The sequence below is a fragment of the Enhydra lutris genome, unplaced genomic scaffold (assembly GCF_002288905.1).
Source record: "Enhydra lutris kenyoni isolate GAN:26980312 unplaced genomic scaffold, ASM228890v2 scaffoldscaffold71, whole genome shotgun sequence".
Taxonomy (NCBI): domain Eukaryota; kingdom Metazoa; phylum Chordata; class Mammalia; order Carnivora; family Mustelidae; genus Enhydra; species Enhydra lutris.
In genome coordinates, this window is record NW_019154155.1 from 5054298 (window position 1) to 5077300 (window position 23003).

The 23003-nt window shown below is 37.9% G+C and overlaps 2 protein-coding genes across 3 annotated transcripts; one reads left to right on the forward strand and one right to left on the reverse strand.

Moving 5' to 3' along the window:
- Positions 1-1979: 1979 nt before the first annotated feature.
- LOC111159928 (mitochondrial ribosomal protein L57) lies at positions 1980-2740 on the reverse strand. 2 transcript variants are annotated; one of them, XM_022522614.1, is made up of 2 exons: positions 2669-2740; positions 1980-2462 (listed from the first exon to the last, which is right to left on the reverse strand). In XM_022522614.1, exon 2 carries the CDS (start codon positions 2455-2457, stop codon positions 2149-2151), a length of 309 nt encoding a protein of 102 aa, XP_022378322.1. In that variant the 5' UTR covers positions 2458-2462; positions 2669-2740; the 3' UTR covers positions 1980-2148. The 2 variants fall into 2 exon arrangements, with proteins under 2 accessions (XP_022378322.1, XP_022378320.1); XM_022522612.1 differs by having other exon boundaries at positions 1980-2465.
- A 110-nt stretch (positions 2741-2850) lies between these two features.
- On the forward strand, positions 2851-23003 carry LOC111159935 (spindle and kinetochore associated complex subunit 3). Its single transcript, XM_022522623.1, has 9 exons — positions 2851-3024; positions 5924-5985; positions 6094-6259; positions 10229-10640; positions 14633-14712; positions 19216-19301; positions 20917-21120; positions 22388-22518; positions 22655-23003. Exons 1-8 carry the CDS (start codon positions 2922-2924, stop codon positions 22514-22516), a joined length of 1242 nt encoding a protein of 413 aa, XP_022378331.1. The 5' UTR covers positions 2851-2921; the 3' UTR covers positions 22517-22518; positions 22655-23003.

Sequence of the window (23003 nt, forward strand, 5' to 3'; positions counted from 1 at the left end):
TTAAAATGAATATGGTCTTTTGAAAAACCTTATCCTGAATTCTACCTTTATCGTTTATTAGCTGTGTGAACATGGGAATGTTGCTGACATTTCTGAGCTTCAGTTTCTAACCTGCATAATGGGGATGTAATACCTCTCTTCTCATGAACTGCCTTCTATTTCTTCAGACTCAAGATTTTAGCATCTTCTTCCTTCTCCAAGATTCAAGTTAACCATTACTTTTTCAAACTCCAAAGTCAAAGAAAGTTTCTGAGTTACATGAATATCAAAGCAATATAATTATGGTTTTAAGCAAATGCCCTGGGCCCACTTCAACTTTCTCCTAAACAGCATCAGCTGTCACCATTTCCAGATGTGAAAATAAAAGGTCACAGGTACTAAATTGCTCACATGAACCAGAGACATTTCTGTAAGCTATAAAAAGCATTCAAAAACTATTTATACACCACCAAGAATATGACATATTAATAAGGGTTCAGCCTGGTTAAACATTCAGCTACCACGTGGCAGGTACTTTTTAGGCGCAATGACTTAAAAAAACCCAGTATGTGCACCAAAGCCTATACATCCCAATGGCAGACATTTAAATATAAATCACCAATCATGTATTAATGAAGATAACAGTCAATGTTGGCAAATGAGATTGGCACACTTTATACATGATCTTGCTGTTCTACAGTCTTTCTGGAAAGCCACTGGCAATATGCATCACGATCTTTATTTTTTTTTAAAGATTTTATTTATTTATTTGACAGAGAGGGAGATCCCAAGTAGGCAGAGAGGCAGGCAGAAAGAGAGGGGGAAGCAGGCTCCCCGCCAAGCAAAGAGCCCATTGCGGGGCTCGATCCCAGGACCCCGAGACCATGAGCCAAGCTGAAGGCAGAGGCTAGTCTAACCCACTGAGCCACCCAGGTGCCCCACATCACGATCTTTAAATGTTAAGAGTTTTTAGCTCTAAATTCTGTTTATGCATGTAAATTCAATATTTCATCTCTGGGTAATGGGGCTGAGTTATTTTTCTTCTATGTTTTGAAAGTGTTCTATTAAATATGTACATAGCAGTTATTATTTCTAGACTACACAGAAACTGAAATTCAAGTCACACTCCTTATTGGGTATGATTTTGGACAAGTTTCTTAAATATGTCCTCACATGTAAAATAGCCCCAGGTGATAGGATTGCTGTATTTGGTAACACCTATGAAGTGCTTGACTATTAATATTCTTTAAAAGGTAATTTGAAACAAACATCTTCAACTGGTGGACTGTAAGGTTTATTAATTACATCCCAGAAAGGTCTTTTTAAATTTTTTTTAAAAATTTCAAATATTTATTTGAGGTAGGGGGAAGGGCAGAGAGAGAGAATCTTAAGAAGCACCTGCCCCCACCCCCTTCCGCCCAGCATGAAGCCCTATGCAGGGCTGGATCTCGCCACCTCAGGGGAAACCACAAGTTAGAGGGGCTTAACGGACTGTGCCACCCAGGTACCTCAGAAGAAGTTTTTATATTTTATTTTTTTAAAGGTTTTATTTGACAGAGAAAAGGAGAGAGCACAAGCAGGGAGCCTGACCCAGGGCTCAAATCCCAGGATGCTGGGATCATGACCTGAGCTGAAGGTAAACGCTTAAGGACTGGGCCACCCAGGCACCTCAAAATGTTTTTAAAATACAACTTCATGTAGCAGTTCCTATGAGTACCTTTTACTTCATTTAAGTATCTTTTAGTAGCGATCCCAGAAGAAAATGCTATTTTTAGGAGTATGTTTAACCAAAAAAACTTTTTTTCCACTTATGTTTAGGCAATTATTCTTCATAAGAAAGGTAAGGCCCCATCAAGTATTTCCTAATTAAACAGAGATTCCAAACCATAGTTCGTAGCTTTTTTTGAAGCTTTCATCCGGAATACATTCTATATCCTCTGTGACTTAGGAAATCTCTTGTATCTTCCCATCAGGGTGACGGAAAAGGAAACACTGTCACAGAGACTGAACTATTAAGTTTTATTAAAGAGTTTGGAGCCCCAGATAGTCTATATGCAGACCACTATACTCATGCTTGCTGTTCAATAAGAGTGGTCCAAAGGATCATTTGTCCCCCTCCTTCAGTTCCAGAATCAGTCCAGAGGTGGCAGCCCTGTGACTGCCTCCGGGTCAGGACCACTTTTTGCTGACATTGAGATGGTCGAGCTGGTCTACCACAAATCTGTGTGGGGGGAACTTGGACATGCTGGCCGCCTTAATGGCCTCGAAGGCCGCCGCCCTGCGCTCCGCGGCGTGGCCGTACTCCTGCTCCGCGGTGAGGTAGGGCATGCTCAGCCAGTAGTGGTTCTCCGCCTCTATCTCCAGGCGACGAATCATGTTCTGCTTCGCCTGGGAAGACACGGTCCGCGGCCGCCGGTGCTTCCCAATCCACTGTCTGCCGGGAATGCGATTGCGGCGGAGGAGGGCGGTCAGGAACATGGTACCTGCTGAGATGGCAGAAGTCGCACAAACACTGACGACGCGTTTGGCCGCGGAAGAAGCAAGGCGAGCGAGCGCAAAACCAGCTCTCTTACCACTCGGCCAACCCCGACAACGCACACCGCACCCCATACAAAGCGGGGATCCCAGCTAGGCGCGACAGGGAGAAGAAAGGGACTCGTGAAAGAACCAAATATGCCAACCAACTCACCGGCTGCAGCCCTCAGGAGACCACGGGTGACGTCCTGTCCTCTGCAGGATAGCGGACGCGACCCCGGAAGTACGCCCGTCCCTCGGCACGGCCTTGCCTCTTCTCGCGAGACCTCAGCTCTCGCGAGAGAGGACTTGAGCGACTCCGCGGATACAGGGACGTTTCCGGCGCAAAGAGATTCAAACTAGTGGCGGGCGCAAGCGGACCGGTGGGATCTCCCAGCGTCTAGTGTACCGCGGAGGAGTCCTTACCCATGGATCTGATCCAAAGCTTCCACGCGAAGCTACGGTCCCTGGCCATCACCCTAGACAGCGAGACGGCTCGGCTGCAGCGAGCACTGGACGGAGAGGAGAGCGGTGAGTGAAGTGGGCGGGCGTCGGGGAGATCGCGGATACTCGACCCACTCGGCCGCCCCACCCAGCCAGGAGTGCGGCATTTGAAAAGGACCTTAACAAGTGAAAACGCACACACTTGCAGAAAGGTTATTGTCTACAATGGTGAGGAGTGCTTCGAAAGAGATACGGAATGGGGGGTGGTACACCTATCAAAATGCTCCATATTAGCAGAGTTCCGAGGTGACAAGTGTCACCTTTTCATTTATTCTTATGCGCCCCTCAAGTATGTTGTGGCTGTTTCCACTTTTATGTACGACTACATTTGCTCTCCTCAAATAATGAAATAGCGCTATTACTGTTTTGCCAAGAGAAACAGCATAGACTAAGAATGTAAATTGACAGATTGAGCTCATAATGCGTACATGATATGCTTTCAAGTCACATATAATGGGTATTTATCAATAAAAATACAATATAATAAAACAAAATGCATTTATTTAGCAGGGTTCTTTAGATGCACAGTGACTTTGTCTCACCCAAATTGTCCACAGTTGCAGGAAATGTCCCTGTTTTTTCATCAAACAGTATTGCCAACACAAACACTAGGACTCAGTACTGCTTTTTTCCTTTCTCCCTCCCTTCCTTCCTCTACACCCAATGTGGGGCTCGAATTCAAGACCCAGAAATTGAGAGTCACATGCTCATGAGACTGAGCCAGACAGGCACCCCTGAATACTGCTCTTTAAAAAAATAAATATAGCAGAATTCTTCACCACTAATCTTTATGCTAGAATTTTTTTAATTGTTTCATTCAGATTTTGAGATTATTTTATAAATGTCATAATTGTTATTTGCCTTAAAACATTGCACCCTGTAGACACAGACTCCTTTTACTTTAGTTATATTATGAAGTGTTCCAGCTATTTAAAAATATTTATTCTATTGACTGTAAAACGATACATGTACATGGCAAAATTTTGAGATATATATGCAAAAGTAGAAAGAGGAAAATAAATATTTCCTATAACTCAACCACTTAAAGACACCACTATTAGTATTTTATTATTTTTTGTTTTCTTTCTCTCTCTCTCTTTTTTTTTTTTTTTTTTTGTTGTTGTTGTTGTTGAGCTCTGTGCCTGATGTGGGGCTTGAACTCATGATCCTGAGATCAAGAGTCACATAGTCAAGGGTCTGAGCCAGCTAGGTGCCTTTTTGGATTCTTGAGATATAGCTGAATTGCTTTCCACAAAGCTTGTGCCAATTTACCCTCTTACCAGCATATTAACTGTGTACAGACATTTTGCATTTTCGTCTGGTTTTATAAGAAAAAGTTAGAATGATTTTTCTATTTGCAGCCAGCATGTATTACAGAAAATATGGAATTGTGATAGAGAAAATGATCACCAAAAAATCTCATCTATTATGATCACAGTGATGAGTCAGCATGGAGTCTGCTAGGGATTCTCTCTCCCTCTGCTCCTTCCCTCTGCGCATGCTCTCTCTTTCTCTAAAATAAATCTTTAAAGAAATAAAGGATACAATTCAATGGTTTTTGATATACTCACAGAGTTGTGCAACCATTATAGTAAGTTTAGATTTTCATCACCCTCAAAAGAAACTCTCTTGCTTATTAATATCCACTCCCCATAGCCCCACCTCCACCTACCACACTAGCTTTATGCAAACACTAATCTATTTTCTGTATGTATAAATTTGCCTATTCTGGATATTTCAGATAAAACAAATCATACAATTTGTGGGCTTTTGTGATTGACTTATTTTAGCATAATGTTGTAAGGTTTATTCATGTCATAAGCATGTATCAGTACCTCGTTTCATTTTATTGCTGAATAATATTCCATTGTATAGCTATACCAGCCCACTGTGTTTATTTATCAGTTCATGAACATTTGGGTTGTTTCCACTTTGTAGCTATTATGAATGTATGTAAACATCTATGAGTGAGTTTTTGGGTGAACATAATGTTTTCAGTTCTCTTTGCTATGTGATTCGAAGTAGAACTGCTGGGTCATATGATAACGCTATGTTTATCTTTTTGAAGAGCTGCCAAATTGTTTTCCAAAGTGGATACATGATTGTACATTTCCACCAGCAATGAATGAAGGTTGCAGTTTCTCCACATCCTCATTTATTATTGTCTTTTTGAATATAGTCATTCTAGTGGGTATGAAGTATCACCATTGTGTTGACTTGCACTTCTGAAATGAAAATTGGTCAGCTTTTAGCAGTGAAGGGACATCTTCAAAGGAGGTGTGTTTTAGAAAGAAAAATATAATTATTTAAAAAACTGCTTTTACATGATGTATATTATACATACTGCAACTGATTAATAAGGTGACAGTACAGTGGGTGAAGGATGTCTTTTCAATAAATGGTGTCAGGCTAGTTGGACACTCATATGGAAAATAAGAATGGATCTTGATCCTTACCTCTTGCTATATTAAAAAAATCAATTAGATTGTATTGAAGTTTGTAGCTACAGGTAGATTGTAGCTCTAAATGCAAAAGGCAAACAATAAAGCACTTAGAAGAAAATGTAAGTGTTGTCATTGGCATAGATTTTAAAACTAGGAACCAAAAGGTTCTCACCATAAAAAAATTGCTAAGTCAGATTACATTTTCTCTTTCTCCCTCCCTTCTTCCCTTCTTTCCTTCTTGATCTGAGTACTGATTATGTAGGGTATGTTTGCTTTCAAAATTTATGAAGCTATATACTTATGATTTTTGTACATTATAATTTCATAAATTTTAAAAGAAAGGCCTTAACTTTTTTTTTTTTTTTTTGGTAATTGACAGATAAATTATGAGTAAATATTGACAAGGATTTTATGATTCTGGGAAACAACACTAAATTATATTTTCTATTTTGCACTTTTTCGTTTCTCTATTCATATTGAAGACTGTGAAGATTATCCAATGAGAATTTTATATGACCTTCATTCAGAAGTCCAGACTCTAAAGGTATAGCTTCTGCAATATTAATGTATCATCTTTGTGTCATAATTTTTAAAATCTAAATAGACTTAGTCAAAAGACAGAAATTATAATGTACTTTTTTCCTTATAAAAGGATGATGTCAGTATTCTTCTTGATCAAGCAAGTTTGGAAAGTCAAGAAAGCATTGGTTTCATAAAGGCAACAAAAGTACTGATGAAAAAAAATTCAGTGGATATCATGAAAATAAGAGAGTTTTTCCAGAAGTATGGATATAATCCACGTGCCAAGAAAGATTCAGGTGTGGACAACTTGAATTTTAAAGTATTTGTTTAGTATTAAAGAAGGAAGCCTGCATGATTAAATATGACTACTCTGGGCTTGGCCATGCTTTCTGGTTCTAGCTCTGCCATTATGACTGTCATGCATGATCATTATTTATTCATCACCGTGGTGGATGCAGTGCTGATTGGTGGTGTAAAACAAAGACAGTCCTTGCTCTCCTTTACAAAGTACTAGGTAAAAGAAGAGTACAAGATATAAATCTACATGATTTTAGGATAGTTGGTTTCTAGACAGCTTTGCCAGTAAATAGCTGAGGGACTAATCTTAAAGCATGCTATTTCCTTTTTCTTCTCAATTTTCTCTTCTGTAGAATGAGAAATTTGGGGATTATAAATTGAAAAGGCCTTTTTAAGTTCTACAGTTTTAATGAAGGTTAGTATAGCATGGTGGTTTAGAATTTCACCCACAATCTGAATGCAAATCTCTATTTCCATCATTTATTAGCTGTATTATCTTTGACCAGTTACTGAGCGTTGTACCTCAGTGTCTCATCTGTAAAGTGGAGATGTTTAATAGTATCTACCTCTGAGGTTGTATAAGGATTGAATGAGATAAAATTTGTTTAGAATAGTACCTGGCGTGTTAATCACCCTGTGTTAAGTACTGTTAGGCCCATACCTATGAATGACTAATTTCAATATGCTTCATTGTCTTTGTTTCTGTGAAGAGAATGATCTTTGTACATAAATAAATCATTAATTAAATTCAGCGAATGTATATTGAGGATATGTATGGAGGGTAAATTGAACAGTCTGCATGGTACAGTGGAAAGAATTCAGTTGACTTAATTGTGAACAAGCTATGGATTAAAGTACTGGCTCCACCAGTTACTACATGTGTGTGACCCTGGATAATTTCTTTGAATTGCTTTTTCCTCACTTGCAAAGTAGGAATGATAATATCTCCCAAGAGGCACTGATATGGTGATGATTTTATTAATCTCATCAGTGATAACCTTGTGATAAATACAAGAATAGGTTTTTGGTAGCTTTTATAACATTTCTCCAAATTAACAGAAAGCACAATGCCTAAACACAAAGTAATCAACAGCTCTTCCAGGGGCCAAAAGTCAAGAAACCAAAGTCTGTAACTTTTTTTTTTTTTTTTTTTTTTTTGGTACGGTACTGAAAGGGTCCGTAGACAAAAGGACGAGACTGATACAAGGCGAAGGTTAAGCAAAGCTTTATTTCGCGCCAAGCATCGAGAATCAAACTGACCGGCTGGCCGTCTCTTGCAAAGAGGCGACCCCTTCCAGTCTCACAGACTAACTTTTATAGAGTAAAGGCCATGTGGTTGAGCCTGGCCACACACAGGTGGCCAACTGAATTACATTCTACCCCATAGTAGTTATTTGAACTAGCCTATCACCCTGGTCAGAATTGGCGCCCAAAAGGCAGGGCCCACATTCTTGGGTGGTTAGGGAGGTGCTTTCCTGATTGGATGTCTCCACCTGGCCGAACATGTCCTTGGTGAGTAGGGAGGTAATACGTGCGCTTTCACTGATTGGACGTTTCCACCTGGCTGGACACGTCCTTGTATCTGGGCTCCGTTATTTTTGCCCAGCCTGACATGTCCTGGTATCTGTGCTCCATTATTGGGGCTATTTGGCCGTATTTCACCAATTCTGTTTCTAAGCGCTTTCCTCTTGGGGGGAAGGGGCAGGTTCAATCTAAGTTTATTGCATAAACAACAAAATGGCTCGCTCTGGCTAAGTAGGCCCTTACAGTACATACTCCATATTTAATACATCCTTGTTTATCATGCATATAAAAATAGTACCCTATCCTAGTTCATTTCCTATTACCAGTCAAAACAAAGAAAATCCTAACTTTAAAGAAAAAAATGTGCTCCTCTTCACTTCCTCCAGTCTGTTGGATCTCTTAGCTGGACCAGGAAACGTATAGCCTAAACTTACCCTTTTTCTATTCCTTTGGAGCTAAAGGATTCTGGGATGGTTCTGTACTAATGTCTGAAAGACCCCATTTTATTTTTATTTTTTATTTTTTTAAAGATTTTATTTATTTATTTGACAGACAGAGATCACAAGTAGGCAGAGAGGCAGGCAGAGAGGGAGGGAGGAAGCAGGCTCCCTGCTGAGCAGAGAGCCTGATGCAGGGCTTGATCCCAGGACCCTGAGATCATGACCTGAGCCAAATGCAGAGGCTTTAACCCACTGAGCCACCCAGGTGCCCCTGAAAGACCCCATTTTAACTACAGACATTCCTTTAAAAGATGAAGTGAAGAAAAACAAAAAAGGTCACTATCAGATTTGCAAAAATATGTTCCAATTCATAAGAAAAGTACAAATACTTTATTCTTTTTTTTTTTTTAATATTTATTTATTTATTTATTTGACAGACAGAGATCACAAGTAGGCAGAGAGGCAGGCGGAGAGAGAGAGAAGCAGGCTCCCTGCTGAGCAGAGAGCCCGATGCGGGGTTTGATCCCAGGACCCTGAGACTTTGACCTGAGCCGAAGGCAGAGGCTTTAACCCACTGAGCCATCCAGGCGCCCCCAAATACTTTATTCTTAAAAAGAATGCAACAGGGGTGCCTGGGTAGCTCAGTTGGTTGAGCGGCTGCCTTTGGTTCAGATCATGATCCCAGGGTCCTGGAAACGAGCCCCGTATTGGTCTCCCTGCTCCAAGGGAAGCCTGCTTCTCCCTCTCCCTGCTGCTCTGCCTACTTGTGCTGTCTATCTTTCTGTCAAATAAATAAATAAAATCTTTAAAAAATGCAACAAATTATGGAGAAACTTTTTCCCATGTCTTTCAATTTGTGCAGTTGTTACAATTCATATTTCCAATTTGGCAACCAAATGTTATCTATTCAAGGTCATCTAAAACAGATCTTTGTATGAACTCCCTCCCTCCTTATTCTTAAACAAATGGTAGTGTTTGGAATCAAAAGATGTGGGTTCAAGTCTTGCTCTTTAAATTTTAATCAGCTGAGTGTTTTCCAGAACGTTGTTTGATACCTTTACCTATAAAAGCAAGGAAAAAGATCCCAAGATATTTCATGCTTGAAACAATTAATACAAAAATTAAATGGAGGGGTGCCTGGGTGGCTCAGTGGGTTAAAGCCTCTGCCTTTGGCTCAGGTCATGATCCCAGGGTCCTGGGATCAAGCCCCACATCGGACTCTCTGCTCAGCAGGGAGCCTGCTTCCCCTCCTCTCTCTCTGCCTGCCTCTCTGCCTACTTGTGATCTCTGTCAAGTAAATAAATAAAATCTTAAAAAAAAAACTATTAATGTATGCAAGGAATGGCAAAGGACTGTGGGGAAAAGCGTAGTTGTTATTCAGTTATTTAGTCTGAAATGCTCAGTGTAGTGGTTAGGCATATGGGGTCTGGAGCCAGATATAACCTACTCAGGGTTGAGAAACTATATGTCTTTCTAATGCTCTCCTGTCATTTTCTTCAACCAGACTTTTGTTACATGTGTTCCAGACTGAGGATAAAAATTTATCTTGGTGTAATAGTCTTTCCTTTTTAAGTTAGGCATTTATAAATGAAAAATCTAAAATAATACTATACTTCATGTTAAATCTAGATCATGATTAATTCCACCCTGTGCTTAATGTCATGAAATGGTAAAATGATTCTACAATCTATTAAGAGAGATGGGTAAATCAAAGTAACTGAGAAAGTAAGGATATTGGACTTTTATTTGCATTGATTTTTTCATCTTTTAACATTTTAGTTTACTTCTTAAATGTCCTCAAAATGGGATATGGCTACACAAGAGGTACATGTCAGAAATTTCCTAAAGGGACAATTGAAATAAAACTCTAGAGACTAAGGAGGGAATCAGGACCTTTGCTGATTTGGGACATTTCAAATGGAGCTGTTGTATATGGTTTTAGTTCATGGAATTTTGTGGTTTGATGTTTGACCAAAATATGACCTCCTTGGTTCTTCCTCACAGTGGATGAACAAGAAATCCTTGACTCTGAATCAGAGTCCACTAAGCATGAAAATTTTCAAATGCCTGATGTGAAGGACAGTCTATCTGATCCTGCTATTCCGAGGACTTCTGGTTCTGAGAAGTCTCCACGGAGTCCACAACTTTCCGATTTTGGACTTGAACGGTACATGATATCCCAAGTTCCACCAAACCCTCCACGGGCAGTAAATGACCATGAGGAAGAGCCAAAAAATTTAACTCCATCTTCTAAACAGTCACTAGTTAAAGTACTAAAAACTCCAAAATGTGCTCTGAAGATGGATGATTTTGAGTGTGTAACTCCTAAATTAGAACACTTCGGTATCTCTGACTATACTGCCTGTTTAAATGAAGATTACACAATGGGACTTAAAAATATGAAGGAGAATAAAAGGTAAGCCACTTTCATAAAAGGCACATTTTATCTAACTTTCTAAATCTTTTGTATGATTGATTTTTCCTAGAAGAGATAAGACATTTCAGACAGTAACTTTCCTTCAAATGCTTCTCAGAAACTTTACATTTCAAACTTCCCTGAATCACCCAATTCCATGAGTAAAGTGTGAGCTCTTGGATTTCCAGTTAGATGCTGTAGGAGTATTGATAGGGTTTGGCATTTGGAAGGATAGAGAAGAGGTAGAGTCAGTAAGAACCTGTGAATGATTTTGCATGGAGATGTGGGGAAAGACTTGGGGATCCAGGATAAATCACAGACTTCGGTTTTGTTACCTGTGATGATGCTTGGGAAAACAAGACAGGAAAACCTGCAGCCTCGGTTAAAGGTGGATGTGTTTCCATGTTGATTTAGAGGTCCCGGTAGAGGTGTTCTTGAGTGTAGGTATTTTAATATGAATTGGAAACTCAGTGACCCATTTTTGTGGAGTGAATAGTATGGAAGTGGTACTTAAAGAGTTACAATGAAAATGAAAATGCCCCATATTAAAGCAGCCAAGCAAGAGCTAAAGATAAATCCGTATTGTTAAGAACTGTAATTATTAAAGAAGTCAAATAAACATTCAACCTAAGGAGTCAAGTAAAAACCTCAAAAACCTTTGTTGTGGGACAAAGAGAAGGGAGTAAACACCAAAGATAAAATGTGATTATAAAAGATTTTTAGAAGAGTAGTGTTGATAAATCGAAGAACTGGTTCATACTTAAACGTAAATGCAAATAGCAGAATTAGGAAGGAAGGGCTATATTTATTATTTTTTAATCTATTAAAACTACTATAGGGGTTAGTATTGGGAAGTATGGAAAATTCAGATAATTGAAAATTTTTTGAAATAATACACAGTTATCAAAATCAGCTTGAAATAGAAAACCTGTACAGACCAAAAGAGAAGAAAACCAAAAAAGCTATCAAAGAACTAAATCCAAAAAGCTCTGAGCACAGATGGTTTTCTGGATGAATCCTTTCATAATTTCATAGAATATATACATTTCATCTTACATAAAAATTTATTTTCCTGAGGAGGGGATACACATTGTATTGGGGGTCTCAGCATCTCACCTGGACTCTTCAGATTCATAAAACCTCCGTTTTCTATTTCCTCACTAGTAAAATGTATATAACCATACCCATTGCTGCTTACCACATTGAGTCAGTGGAATAGAGTGGATAACAAAGTTATAAATTGCCTTAAGAATGAGATGCTATAAAAATAATTACCTTTAAGAGGAATGCATTATCAGGGGTCTACAAACTACTGCAGGCCAAATCCAGCCTGCTGCCCATTTTTTGGTAAATAAAGTTTTATTGGAGCATAGACTAAAAAAAAATTCTTTTTCTAAAAGTAGAATAAGACAGAAAAATGCTGCAGTTTAGTTTATGAGGTTGACATACCCTTGATACTAACCCTGACAAAGCACACAAAAGGAAAGTATAGCCAATCTAATTTAGAATATGGATGTAAAATCCCAATTAAAATACTCACAAATTGATTTTAGCAGAATATTAAAGGTGTAGTGAACAACTTTCAAGTTAAGCTTATCCTAGGAATGCAAAGATAGTTTAATACTTGGAAACTCATAAAATACATTATTTTAATGACTTTATAAGAGAAAGGATAATCCCAATAGATACCAATAAGGCATTTGAGAAAATCTGACACTCATTCCTCATTTAAAATGCTTGGTCAAACTCAAAATAGAATACTTCATTAACATGATAAACTATGGGTATCTCAATAATGAAGCTATCTGTCACCATCATTTAATGTCATTCTTGATATCTGGCCAGTAAGAAGTATGTTTAGGCCATGTTTTGTACCTGGGCTACTCAAGAAACTCATCTAAAATTTCAAGAAAGAGACTGATATATTTTATACAGTTATAACTATGTAAAATAATGTGCTTTCCTTTATTTTATTAGAACATAATTTTGGGGGCACCTGGGTGACACAGTCTGTTAAGCGTCTGCCCTCAGCTCAGGTCATGATTCCGGAGTCCCTGGATTGAGCCCCACATCAGGATCCCTGCTTAGTGGGGAGTGTGTTTCTCCCTCTCCCTCTGCTTCTCCCTGGGTCTTGCTCTCTCTCTCAAATAAATAAATAAAATCTTAAAAAAAAAATAATAATTTCTAAACAAAGTGGAAAAAAACAAAATAAAATACCAACATCAGTGATAGGTAAAAAGGTCTATGTGATTAAAAACCGTAAGACATTTCTGAATTATGTAAAGGGGGAATTAGGGAATGTAGTGTTTTTCTTCATCTGAAGATGGACTGAATATTGCTAAGATGTTTAATCACAACAAATTAACTTACTGATGTCATGCATTTACAACAAAGCCTCATTAGGATTTTTTAAGGAGAAAGGGATATTTGATAAAATGATTCTAAAATTTATTTGGAAGAATAGGGGCACCTGCGTGGCTCAGTTGTTAAGCAACTGCCTTCAGCTCAGGTCATGATCCCAGGGTCCTGGGATCGAGCCCTGCATTGGGCTCCCTACCTGGCGGGAGGCCTGCTTCTCCCTCTCCCACTCCTCCTGCTTGTGTTCCCTCTCTCACTCTCTCTAGCTCTGTCAAATAAATAAAATCTTTTTAAAAAAATTATTTGGAAGAATAGAAAGTAGGAGTAGCTTAAAAAAGTAATGAAAAATAATAATGAGGGAATTTGACCTAATATGAAAATATATAAAGCTATAATAAGTAAAACAGTATAAAACTGTTTTAGAATAGATATGTAACTAGAATAGAATAGCCCAGAAACCAACTCTAAATTTATATAATTTATATAAGAAGGTGTTTTTGAATAAGAATGTTCAGTAAATTATGCTAGGACAGGGATGCCTGGGTGGCTCAGTTAATTGTCTACCTTTGGCTGGTGGGGGGGTGTCGAGCCCTGCATTGGGCTCCTTGCTCAGTGGGGAGCCTTACTTTTCCCTCTGACTGCCGCTTCCCAGCTTATTCTCTCTTCCTCTCTCTCTCTCTCTCTCTCTCTCTCTTTCTCTCTGTGACAAATAAAATCTTTTTTAAAAAAATTATGCTAGGACAATTGGTTAATTGAACCAGCTTGTAATACTTGATGACACTCCTCTTTATATTTCAGACATCTGGGTAATTGACTGGAATACCCTTAGTAACTAGATGACAGGATCAGTCTTTTTAGTCCAAAAAAATGAAAAGTTCTTAATCTATGTCTGGTTATGATTGCGAAATTCCACTTCATGGTTTTGAAACCATGAGCTATATAATTCCTATATTTGAACTAATGAGTTAAACTTATGGCTTGCCCTTAAGTTAGAGTTTCTTTTCTTTCTTTTTTTTTTTTTTTTTTTTTTTAGATTTTGTTTATTTATTTGACAGAGAGCACAAGTAGGCAGAGGAGAAAGGCACCTCACCGAGCAGGGAGTCTGATGCGGGACTCGATCATGACCTGGGATTATGACTTGAGCCCCTTAACCGACTGAGCCACCCAGGCATCCCAGGTCAGAGTTTCTTAACCTGCTTCTAAGTCATACCTGTCAATACAAAATGGTGTATAACCTTTTTTGACCCGTGGGTATACATTAATTTAAAAAAAAAAAAAAAAAGATTAGGTCCATGGGACTTCTGTTCCGTAAAACAGAACTGAATGTTTGTCCAGACTTGATGATATATAGTAAGATTGATTTTTTTTTTAATAAAGATTTTTATTTATTTATTTGACAGACAGATCACAAGTAAGCAGAGACGCAGGCAGAGAGAGGAAGGGAAGCAGGCTCCCCGATGAGCAGAGAGCCGGATGTGGGACTTGATCCCAGGCCCTTGGGATCATGACCTGAGCCGAAGGCAGAGGCTTTAACCCACTGAGCCACCCAGGCACCCCAGTAAGATTGATTTTTTTCCCCAGAGGTTCAATATTAACTTTTTTTAAACTTATAATTTCCCTATGATTCACACCAGGGAAGAGGCCACAGAACCAGAACCAATGACCAGTGATAATTTCTTTGTCACTCCTGGCCTCCAGCAGTTGAAAAAAAATGGTAAGTATAACAATCACATTACTTCTCAGCTATCCTCTTTCTAGATTATCTTTGTACAGAAATGGTTCTGTATCTGCAACTTTTCAGTTCATAACATTGAATTATATAAAGTATCATCCCATCAGGTGCAACATGATTTCATACTGTAGAAAGATATAATTCTCTGGTATGTTTTTCATATTTTTCCTGATTATAGTTAGTATCTCGGCTTGTTGTTTTTAACAAGTTTACTAAAAACATATATATATATATATATATTCAGTTACCAAACTTTTGATACAGAGCCAATAGTACCTTTTTTAAAAAGATTTATTTATTTATTTTAGAGGGGAGGGGCAATGGGAGAGGGAGAGAAATTTAAGTAACTCCACGCAGAGTTCAGAGCTGGTTTCGGGGCTTGATCTCACAACCCTGAGATCACAACCCAGTTATTACGACCTGAGCCAAAACCAAGAGTCGGATGCTTAAGCAACTGCGCCATCCAGCTGCCCTCAGTAGTACCTTTTTAAAACTTAGCGTCAGCCTAATGATTAGAATTCTACATTATTTTTCTTATATAAACCACACTCAGAATACATTAGCTACCATTTCAAATTGTTTTTTTAAAATACTACAAGATCTGAAAGAAAATTTTCATGTAGTGTTTTCATATTTGTCCCACGAAACATGAAAACATTAGTTTTCACAAAAATGTAAAAAATTCTAGAGTTTGTGATTTTTTAAATTTACAATTGTCTATATAAATTTATTGGCATATTTTTTTGAAATAACTTGTTTTCATCAGGTCTTTCCAAATTTATAAACATATTTTCAGAAAAATTCTTTTCGTACTAATTTCACTGACATGTTATTAAATTAAGTTAAATGTTATTAAATTATTAAATATGAAATGTGTTGTTACATATGTTATTAAATTATCAGGTACTTCTGGCATACACAGAAGTGAAAAAATACAAATGACTTCTAGTAAACTTAGACCTCAGCTTGTTGGAAAGAGCCTGCCTGTACCAAAGAGAGGGAGAGAGTGGACCACCACCTCCTACAGACCCAGAATTAATTCCCAGTGGAAGCAAACTTTTAAAAAATGATGAAGGAGGGGAATATCTGTGTAACTTCTGAAGTGGGATGGATTTTTAAAGAATAGCTTCCTGACTGAAAGTCTTCAATAACCACAGGCAGTGTATTTTGTGAAAGGAATGGCAAGCTCAGGTTTATCCACTAGTACTTTGGTTAAGTGGAGGCTTGTTAAGAGAGTTTTTGTTGTATTTTAGCTTGACCCTGTTCTTAGGCCACAAAAGTACCATTATTACAGTCCATACCTGGGAAGGTTTAGTAACTTGTTTACCATTTTCTTTACTTACTCTTGCTTCTTATATCCCACTCATTCCTTCGGGGTTTAGTTTTTTTCTTGTTAAAGCACATCCATCAGCACTTCTTTCAGAGATGTTATTTCTAGTCTGCGAGAAGTCATCTCTGGTTTTGTGTCTGAAGACTTTTTTTTATTTTTCTTTCTCATTCATTTTTTAACAATAATTTAACTGGTTATAGACAATAGGTTGACAGCTGACTTTCTTCAATATTTTATAAAGAAATTATTTCATTGTCATCTGGTGTCCATTGCTGATAAGCAGAATGCTGTGGGTCTGATTCGCTTTTGTTTGTAGATTGTTGGTCTTTTCTTCCTGGTAGTAAGATTTTTGTCAATATCTTTGACATTCTACATTTCTCTATAATTTTAAAATACCCTTTTTAAAAAAATCTTTTATGCTTAGAATTTGGTATGATTTTCGAACTAAGGACCCACGTCATTAATTTTTTAAAATACTCTGAGATTATCTCTTTAACAAAATTACCTCTCTCCTAATTCAATTTTTTTCTCCTGGGGTTCCTGTACACTGTATTTTAGAATGTTATTCTTCAGTCTCCTTGGTTAACTTCCCTTTGATATTTTCCTTCCTTTTGTCTCTGCTACCTTGTGCTTTAGTTAAAACTTTCTTCCATTTTGCTATTTTTCTCTTACCCTGAGTCTAAATTACTATTTTAATCTATTAAATTTTTACTCCGGTGATGTTTTCTGTTTTATACATTTTTCTTTCAAATGTGACTGTTCTTTTTCCGTTCCATATTACTGTTCTCTTGCCTCGTAATTTCTGTGCCTTCCTTTATCTCTTTGAATATTTTAAATATATGTATCTGGAAGACTGTTTATTTATTTATTTATTTTTTTTTTTAAAGATTTTATTTATTTATTTGACAGAGGGAGATCACAAGTAGACAGAGAGGCAGGCAGAGAGAGAGATGGGGGGGGGAAGCAGGTTCCCTGCTGAGCAGAGAGCCCGATGCGGGACTCGATCCCAGGACCCCGAGATCATGACCTGAGCCGAAGGCAGCGGCTTAACCCACTGAGCCACCCAGGCGCCCCCGGAAGACTGTTTATTTAAAGTGTTGATACTTCTCTTTATTTTGCTCTGTTCTTTCCTGGAGGTGCCTTTCCTCACAAGCCTTTAACTGTGAACTCCTCTTCTGGTGACACTGTTTTCAGTGAAGTTCTGGGAGTCACAGGTTGTCCTGTGGAGCTGTTTCATGCTCACCCCACCCCATGGTTTACCAGTTGCACACAGGTTTTTAGGTGAACTGCTGGACTCAGGATGCCTGCACTGGACTCCTAGGGTGAACCTAGAACCCCACAATGCTGCACTGGGTAGAGTTGATATTCTGATTTTCAGTCTTTTCTGAAGACTTAACCCTTAGCGTGGCTGACTTCATCCTGTCCGCTGGAGCTGGCGCCGGTGGACAGGTATTTTCCAGTCTCTGTTTCACATACCTCACTGCTCTTCCCGGCTCTTGGCTTGATACACCATGCTCTGTTTCAGTGCCTCCTGCGTTGGAGCCTGTGCCCTTAACTTCTGTCTGTGCTGGTCTTAGAATCCCAGGTGTTTGGGTGTGTACTTGGAAATTTCGGATTAGGTAGATGTTAGCATCTTACTGAATTTGCTCCAGATCTTCATCTTCATGTTATACCTAAAGCTAAATCCTCACTCTGTTATTCTCCTTCCCTTCCTACCCTAAATTGATGATTATTCTAGAGTTGTGTTGTTTGAAAATTTCATTTAAGTTGCAACATCCAATTTGTGTTCTTCTGCCAATTGATTTTTTCACTCAATTCGTGTAAATCCAGTTCATCCATTTTAATTGTTGAGTGTTGTATGAATAAGCCATATTTTATTTATTTACTTGCTTATTAAGGAGTAGTTGTTTTTTACTATTACAGGCAGTGCTCTGACAAAATTGTGCTCTGATGAAATTGTTCTTTGTACACGTGTGTTACTCATGTTAGGAGTGGAGCCTCTAAATCACATGGGATGCACATCATCCCCTATTCTAGAAAATGCTTACTTGCCACTCGAGAGTGGCTGTCCTGATTCTCACCAGCAGTGTTTACATTTCTGTTTCTCCATCTTTTCCAGCACTTGATGATTTTTAGACTTCATAAATTTTTGCCAGTCTTGTTATTTTTCTAACATATACTTTTTCTTTTTGATTTTTTTTTAAAGGTTTATTCATTTATTTGAGAGAGAGAGAGAGAGACTGCGTGTGTGTGCAGGGGGAGGGGCAAAGGGAGAGAATATTCAAGTAGATTCTCCACTGAGTGCAGAGTCCTATATGGGCTTGATCTCACAACCCATGGATCATGACTTGAGCCAAACCAAGGGTTAACCAACTGAGCCACTCAGGTGCCCCTCATTGGTTTTTTTCCTCTTTTTAAGATTTCTTTCATGATACTATGTATGGTAGAGGTATTAAATGTCTCTATACCCATGATTCTGTTCCTGGGATCTCTTTCTAAAAGTTCTGATAGTCAATTACTGCTTCAATTACTGCTTTAGAAAAACCCCATTGAAGTCTTAGAAGGCAGATCTCCTTGCCCTCTTTCTCCTCCTTTTTCTTCTTCAGAAATTTTATTTTCTCCATAAAGATCATAGATTTTAATAGAGTCACATGTAGGTGTCATGCCTTCTTTGTTGTTAAAAAAACATCTTTTTTAAGATTTTATTTATTTATTTGAGAGAAAGAGGGAGAGTGAGAGCGAGCCCACAAGCAGTGGGAGAGAGAGAAGCAAGCTCTCCACTGAGCAGGGACCCCAATGCAGAGCTTGATGCCAGGACCCTGGGATCATGACCTGACCTGAAGGCAGACATTTAACTGACTGAGCCACCCAGATGGTAGCTTTTCTCAAATTATATTTTTAATTGTTTGTTGCTCTTTTGCTAGAACTATTCATTTTTATGTATTGCTCTTATATCTTACAGCCTTGCTGAGGTTTTATTAGTGCCGATGATAACTAGATAAGCAAATATGAAGTTTTATTTCTTCCTGTCTAATCAAGCTCACACTATAGCTATTTCTTAAGTTATTAAGAATAAAGTACACAAATTATCTTGACTACATTTATAACCTTTATTTTCAAATATATCTTTTCATGCCATTGTTTGTGTCTTTTAGATGCTGACTGTGCAGATTCTCCCTTAGCACCTACATTCTGCACTCCTGGTTTGAAAATTCCTCCTACAAAGAACAATACAGCTTTGGTACGGTTCCGTAACATTGAAAGCTCTAATCTATTTCCTGATAACTCCTATACACTACTGTTTCTAGACTGCAACAGTCTGTTTTAAAAACTTAGATTATTGTATGTTAACTATACTTCACTTTAAAAAAAAAAAAACACAGATTAATGCAGGCTTTACGAGTATTTTTACTTATTTCTGGAAGGGAGTTTATTTATTTATTTATTTAAAAGATTTTATTTATTTGACATAGAGAGACACAGTGAGAGAGGGAACACAAGCAGGGGGAGTGGGTGAGGGAGAAGCAGGCTTCCTGCTGAGCAGGGAGCCTGATGCAGGGCTCGATCCCAGGACCCTGGGATCATGACCTGAGCCAAAGGCAAACACTTAATGACTGAGCCACCCAAGCACCCTGTCTGGAGGGGAATTTAGCAGTGTATAGCAAAAGCTTTAAAATTTTCTCATACACTCTAACCGTATCTCAGAATTTATTCTAAGGCACATTGGCACAAAGAATTATAATAATAAAGTTATAGAAGAAAGAACAGCATTATTTATAAGAGCAAAGAATGGGAAAAATCTGGATGTCAAGTGGTAATGGAGAAGCGAAATACACTATATGTTTTAAAGAACAGATAAGAACATATAAAGAATGTTTTCAAGAAATATTTAATGATGGAAAATGACATGCATACATATGGATATACAAACACACACAATATACTTTATTTCAAGGAAAAAGAATAAAAGAATGAAAACTATCAAAATGTGATTATTTACAGGTTATAGATTTACAGGTGATTTTTTTTAGGCTTTTTCCAAATATTTCTCAATGAACAAACTTACTTTAAGCATATCTCAACCCTTTTTTAAAGTCGCTGTGAATACTTAAAAAACAACCAGTGCAGAAGACTACATGTCCAGAAAACTGCAGTGCAGTCCATAAAATGTGACCATATATCCTTGGAGCTAAGTTTTTATTTTTAAAAATTTGATGAATTTAAAATTAAATAGCCCCATGTGGCTTGTTGCTACTGTATTGGACAGTGTTGCTCTAGACCAACCAAATGCGATTCATATCAGTCTAAGTACCTCTCGGGTTATTGCCTGCTAGTACTTGCCTTTTACAGTTAATCCACTCCTTGTGTTCCAGTGTGGAAGGCACTGTACTGATGTGACACTCCCTCTTTATTAACTCTGACCCTAGGGAGATGAGGGGGATCTACTGGATTGGTGAGTTTAGTGTGAACTTCATGCTAAGCTACGTCAGATGGGCTTTCTTAGTCTTGAGTGAGGGTTTGTGGAACACTTGTGCTCATCTGTGCTGTTACTCTCACCTGGCCCAGCTTAGTGTTGCCCGAAACTGGTGGGTGAATCGATCTAAATCTAGTTCAGTCAAGCCTGTTTAGTTTTCATATTAAGCTGTAACTCAGCCGTTATTAGTAACAAAGGATGGTATTTTGTCCTCCCTATGCCATTTCTTTGTTTTCTCAATTTTCTTTAGTTGAGGAAGAACAGGTCATTTTTGTGCTTACTTCTTCTATGTCACTTTCGTGCAACAGAACTAAAACTGACTCAATTTTTGTTCACTGTATTTTATACCATCATAATTTAATGATTTATTTTTGTTCAATAGGGGTGCACAGATTATCCATTACCAAAAACAAATAGTTCATCAAATGATTTGGAAATGAAAGACTGTACATCATTAGTTTTAAATTCAGACAAGTGTTTTGAGAGTTTTGCGGATCCCTCTTCTCCTGTAATTTCTTCTTATGAGAATCTCCTGAGAACACCTACACCTCCAGAAGTAACTACCATTCCAGAAGATATTCTCCAGGTTGTTTTTCCATGCTATTTCTTTCTCTGACACATTCTTTTCAAAATTAGATATTTAAAGACCTGAAACTGTATATAAACTGTCTTATTTCTCAGTGGGCTAATGTGCTGTTTTGTGTACTGAGAAAATCCAAATTCTGTGCCCTTCTGAGAGCACCTGGCTGAAGCTCTTCTGAGCTGTACAAGCTCATGACTTCATCATACTTTTATGTCCTCACACTGTATTTTCTGTCTAACTTCATGTTCTGAAATGTATTCTTACAATATTTTGTAATAATTGTTCAACCGCAGTTGCCATGCTGGCCATTGTTTCCATTGGAGGTATGGCTGGCAAAAATCAGAAATGTCGTTTACCCTCCCGTTCTCCAGGGTAGGGTATCCTGAACACTTAGATCAGCGTTTCTTGAACCCAAGACATCTTGGACCTCAGTTTGAGAAACACTGATTTAAATGTTAGGATATCTGATTCTTTAGTATATCATCATTTACCTCTAGTCTACTCCTGGTCTGTATACCAACTGCCAGCTCTGCTAAATAACCACCAGTCATTACCCCCCCTTAATGGAAGTACAGTGCTTGGTGGAATGGCTTAGGCAAGTGAAATTGTTAAGAACCATTCTAGCAACTGACCTAGTTTGGGAGAGCTGTGAGAAGGATGAAAAAGTACTTGGAAGAATACCTAAATGCCATTAGAGCAGACTCATCCTGTGACAATCAACAAAGTATTTGTTACCCTTTTTTCTTTGTCTTCTGTTTTCCTGGGCATTATAAGAAGTAGGTTGGGCATCTTCTGTCTTTAAGGAGTTTTCTTGAGTTTCCACTTTACTGTGGTTGATCCTTCTCTTTTTATTTCTACATGGAAGAGGGGGAACCTTGTATTTAATGAAAAATATCATAGGTGATATTTCAGACTCTTTATAATCTTTAAGAGCTGATGATCTTTTGAGCATGTCTCTTGCCTTTTTCCTATATACATTTTCCCTAACAACTTTGTAGAGGCTTAATTTGCTCTGAGAGATGATTTGCTGCTTACTCCTATTAATCTTAGAGTACATTATAAAAGGCTTTAGAAATCAAGCCTCCAAATTCAGTTTCTCATAACTCCATCTTTTCTTTGCTGTTTAACATCTGTCTGTGCTGCTAAAAATTATGTTTCAAAAACCCGTATCTTTCAATTTTCCTTGGCTTTCCTTGAATGTTTTAAAAGAGCTTCCAAATTTGTTGTGTTGTTTTAATGACTTGCTAAAAAGGAGTATGTTTTGTTTCAGATTTTATCAAAATACAACTCAAACCTAGCAACTCCAGTAGCAGTGAAAGCCGTGCCACCCAGCAAAGGGCTCCCCACTAAACACGAAGGACCAAACATCCGAGGTGTTGGCAACAAAGAAAACTGGTGAAGGTATGTTACTGTTCTAAAGAAATTACCCGTGTTATTTGAGAACATTTAAAAATTAACATTCATATGGGGGAGTACTAAAAAAGTTTTATTTGCCATTTCGCAGCTTAGGTTAACAGCCTTCTCTCTTTTGATACAGAGCTTGTTAACCCTGGAATTCAGACTTCATGAGCAGTTGGATGACATCATTGGGAATGTATACCCAGTTATTTTATTATTGTTAAAGTATATAGCCGCAATATTCTATCATTTGTTTTATTGGTGTCTATTAATTATGCTTGATTTTTTTAAAAAATTGCATCTTTTTGCAGAAGTTCTAATGGATCCCACCCACTATAGAAACTGAACAGAAAGTTGAAAGCAGATCGGGACTTTGTTATTCACATTGCCCTACATTTCCCCCCTTCTTAAAAACCAACCCATATTGAAGATGATCATGGACACTGGTGTGATAACATGGTTTGTTTTGTTTTTGTTTTTTAAGTAGG

Coding starts and splice junctions, on each gene's coding strand:
- LOC111159935 (XM_022522623.1), top strand. CDS start 2,922: ATGGATCTGATCCAAAGCTTCCACGCGAAGCTACGGTCCCTGGCCATC. Junction 14,713..19,215: donor CCAGCAGTTGAAAAAAAATG/GTAAGTATAACA, acceptor TGTGTCTTTTAG/ATGCTGACTGTGCAGATTCT. Junction 19,302..20,916: donor CAAAGAACAATACAGCTTTG/GTACGGTTCCGT, acceptor TTTGTTCAATAG/GGGTGCACAGATTATCCATT.
- LOC111159928 (XM_022522614.1), bottom strand. CDS start 2,457: ATGTTCCTGACCGCCCTCCTCCGCCGCAATCGCATTCCCGGCAGACAG.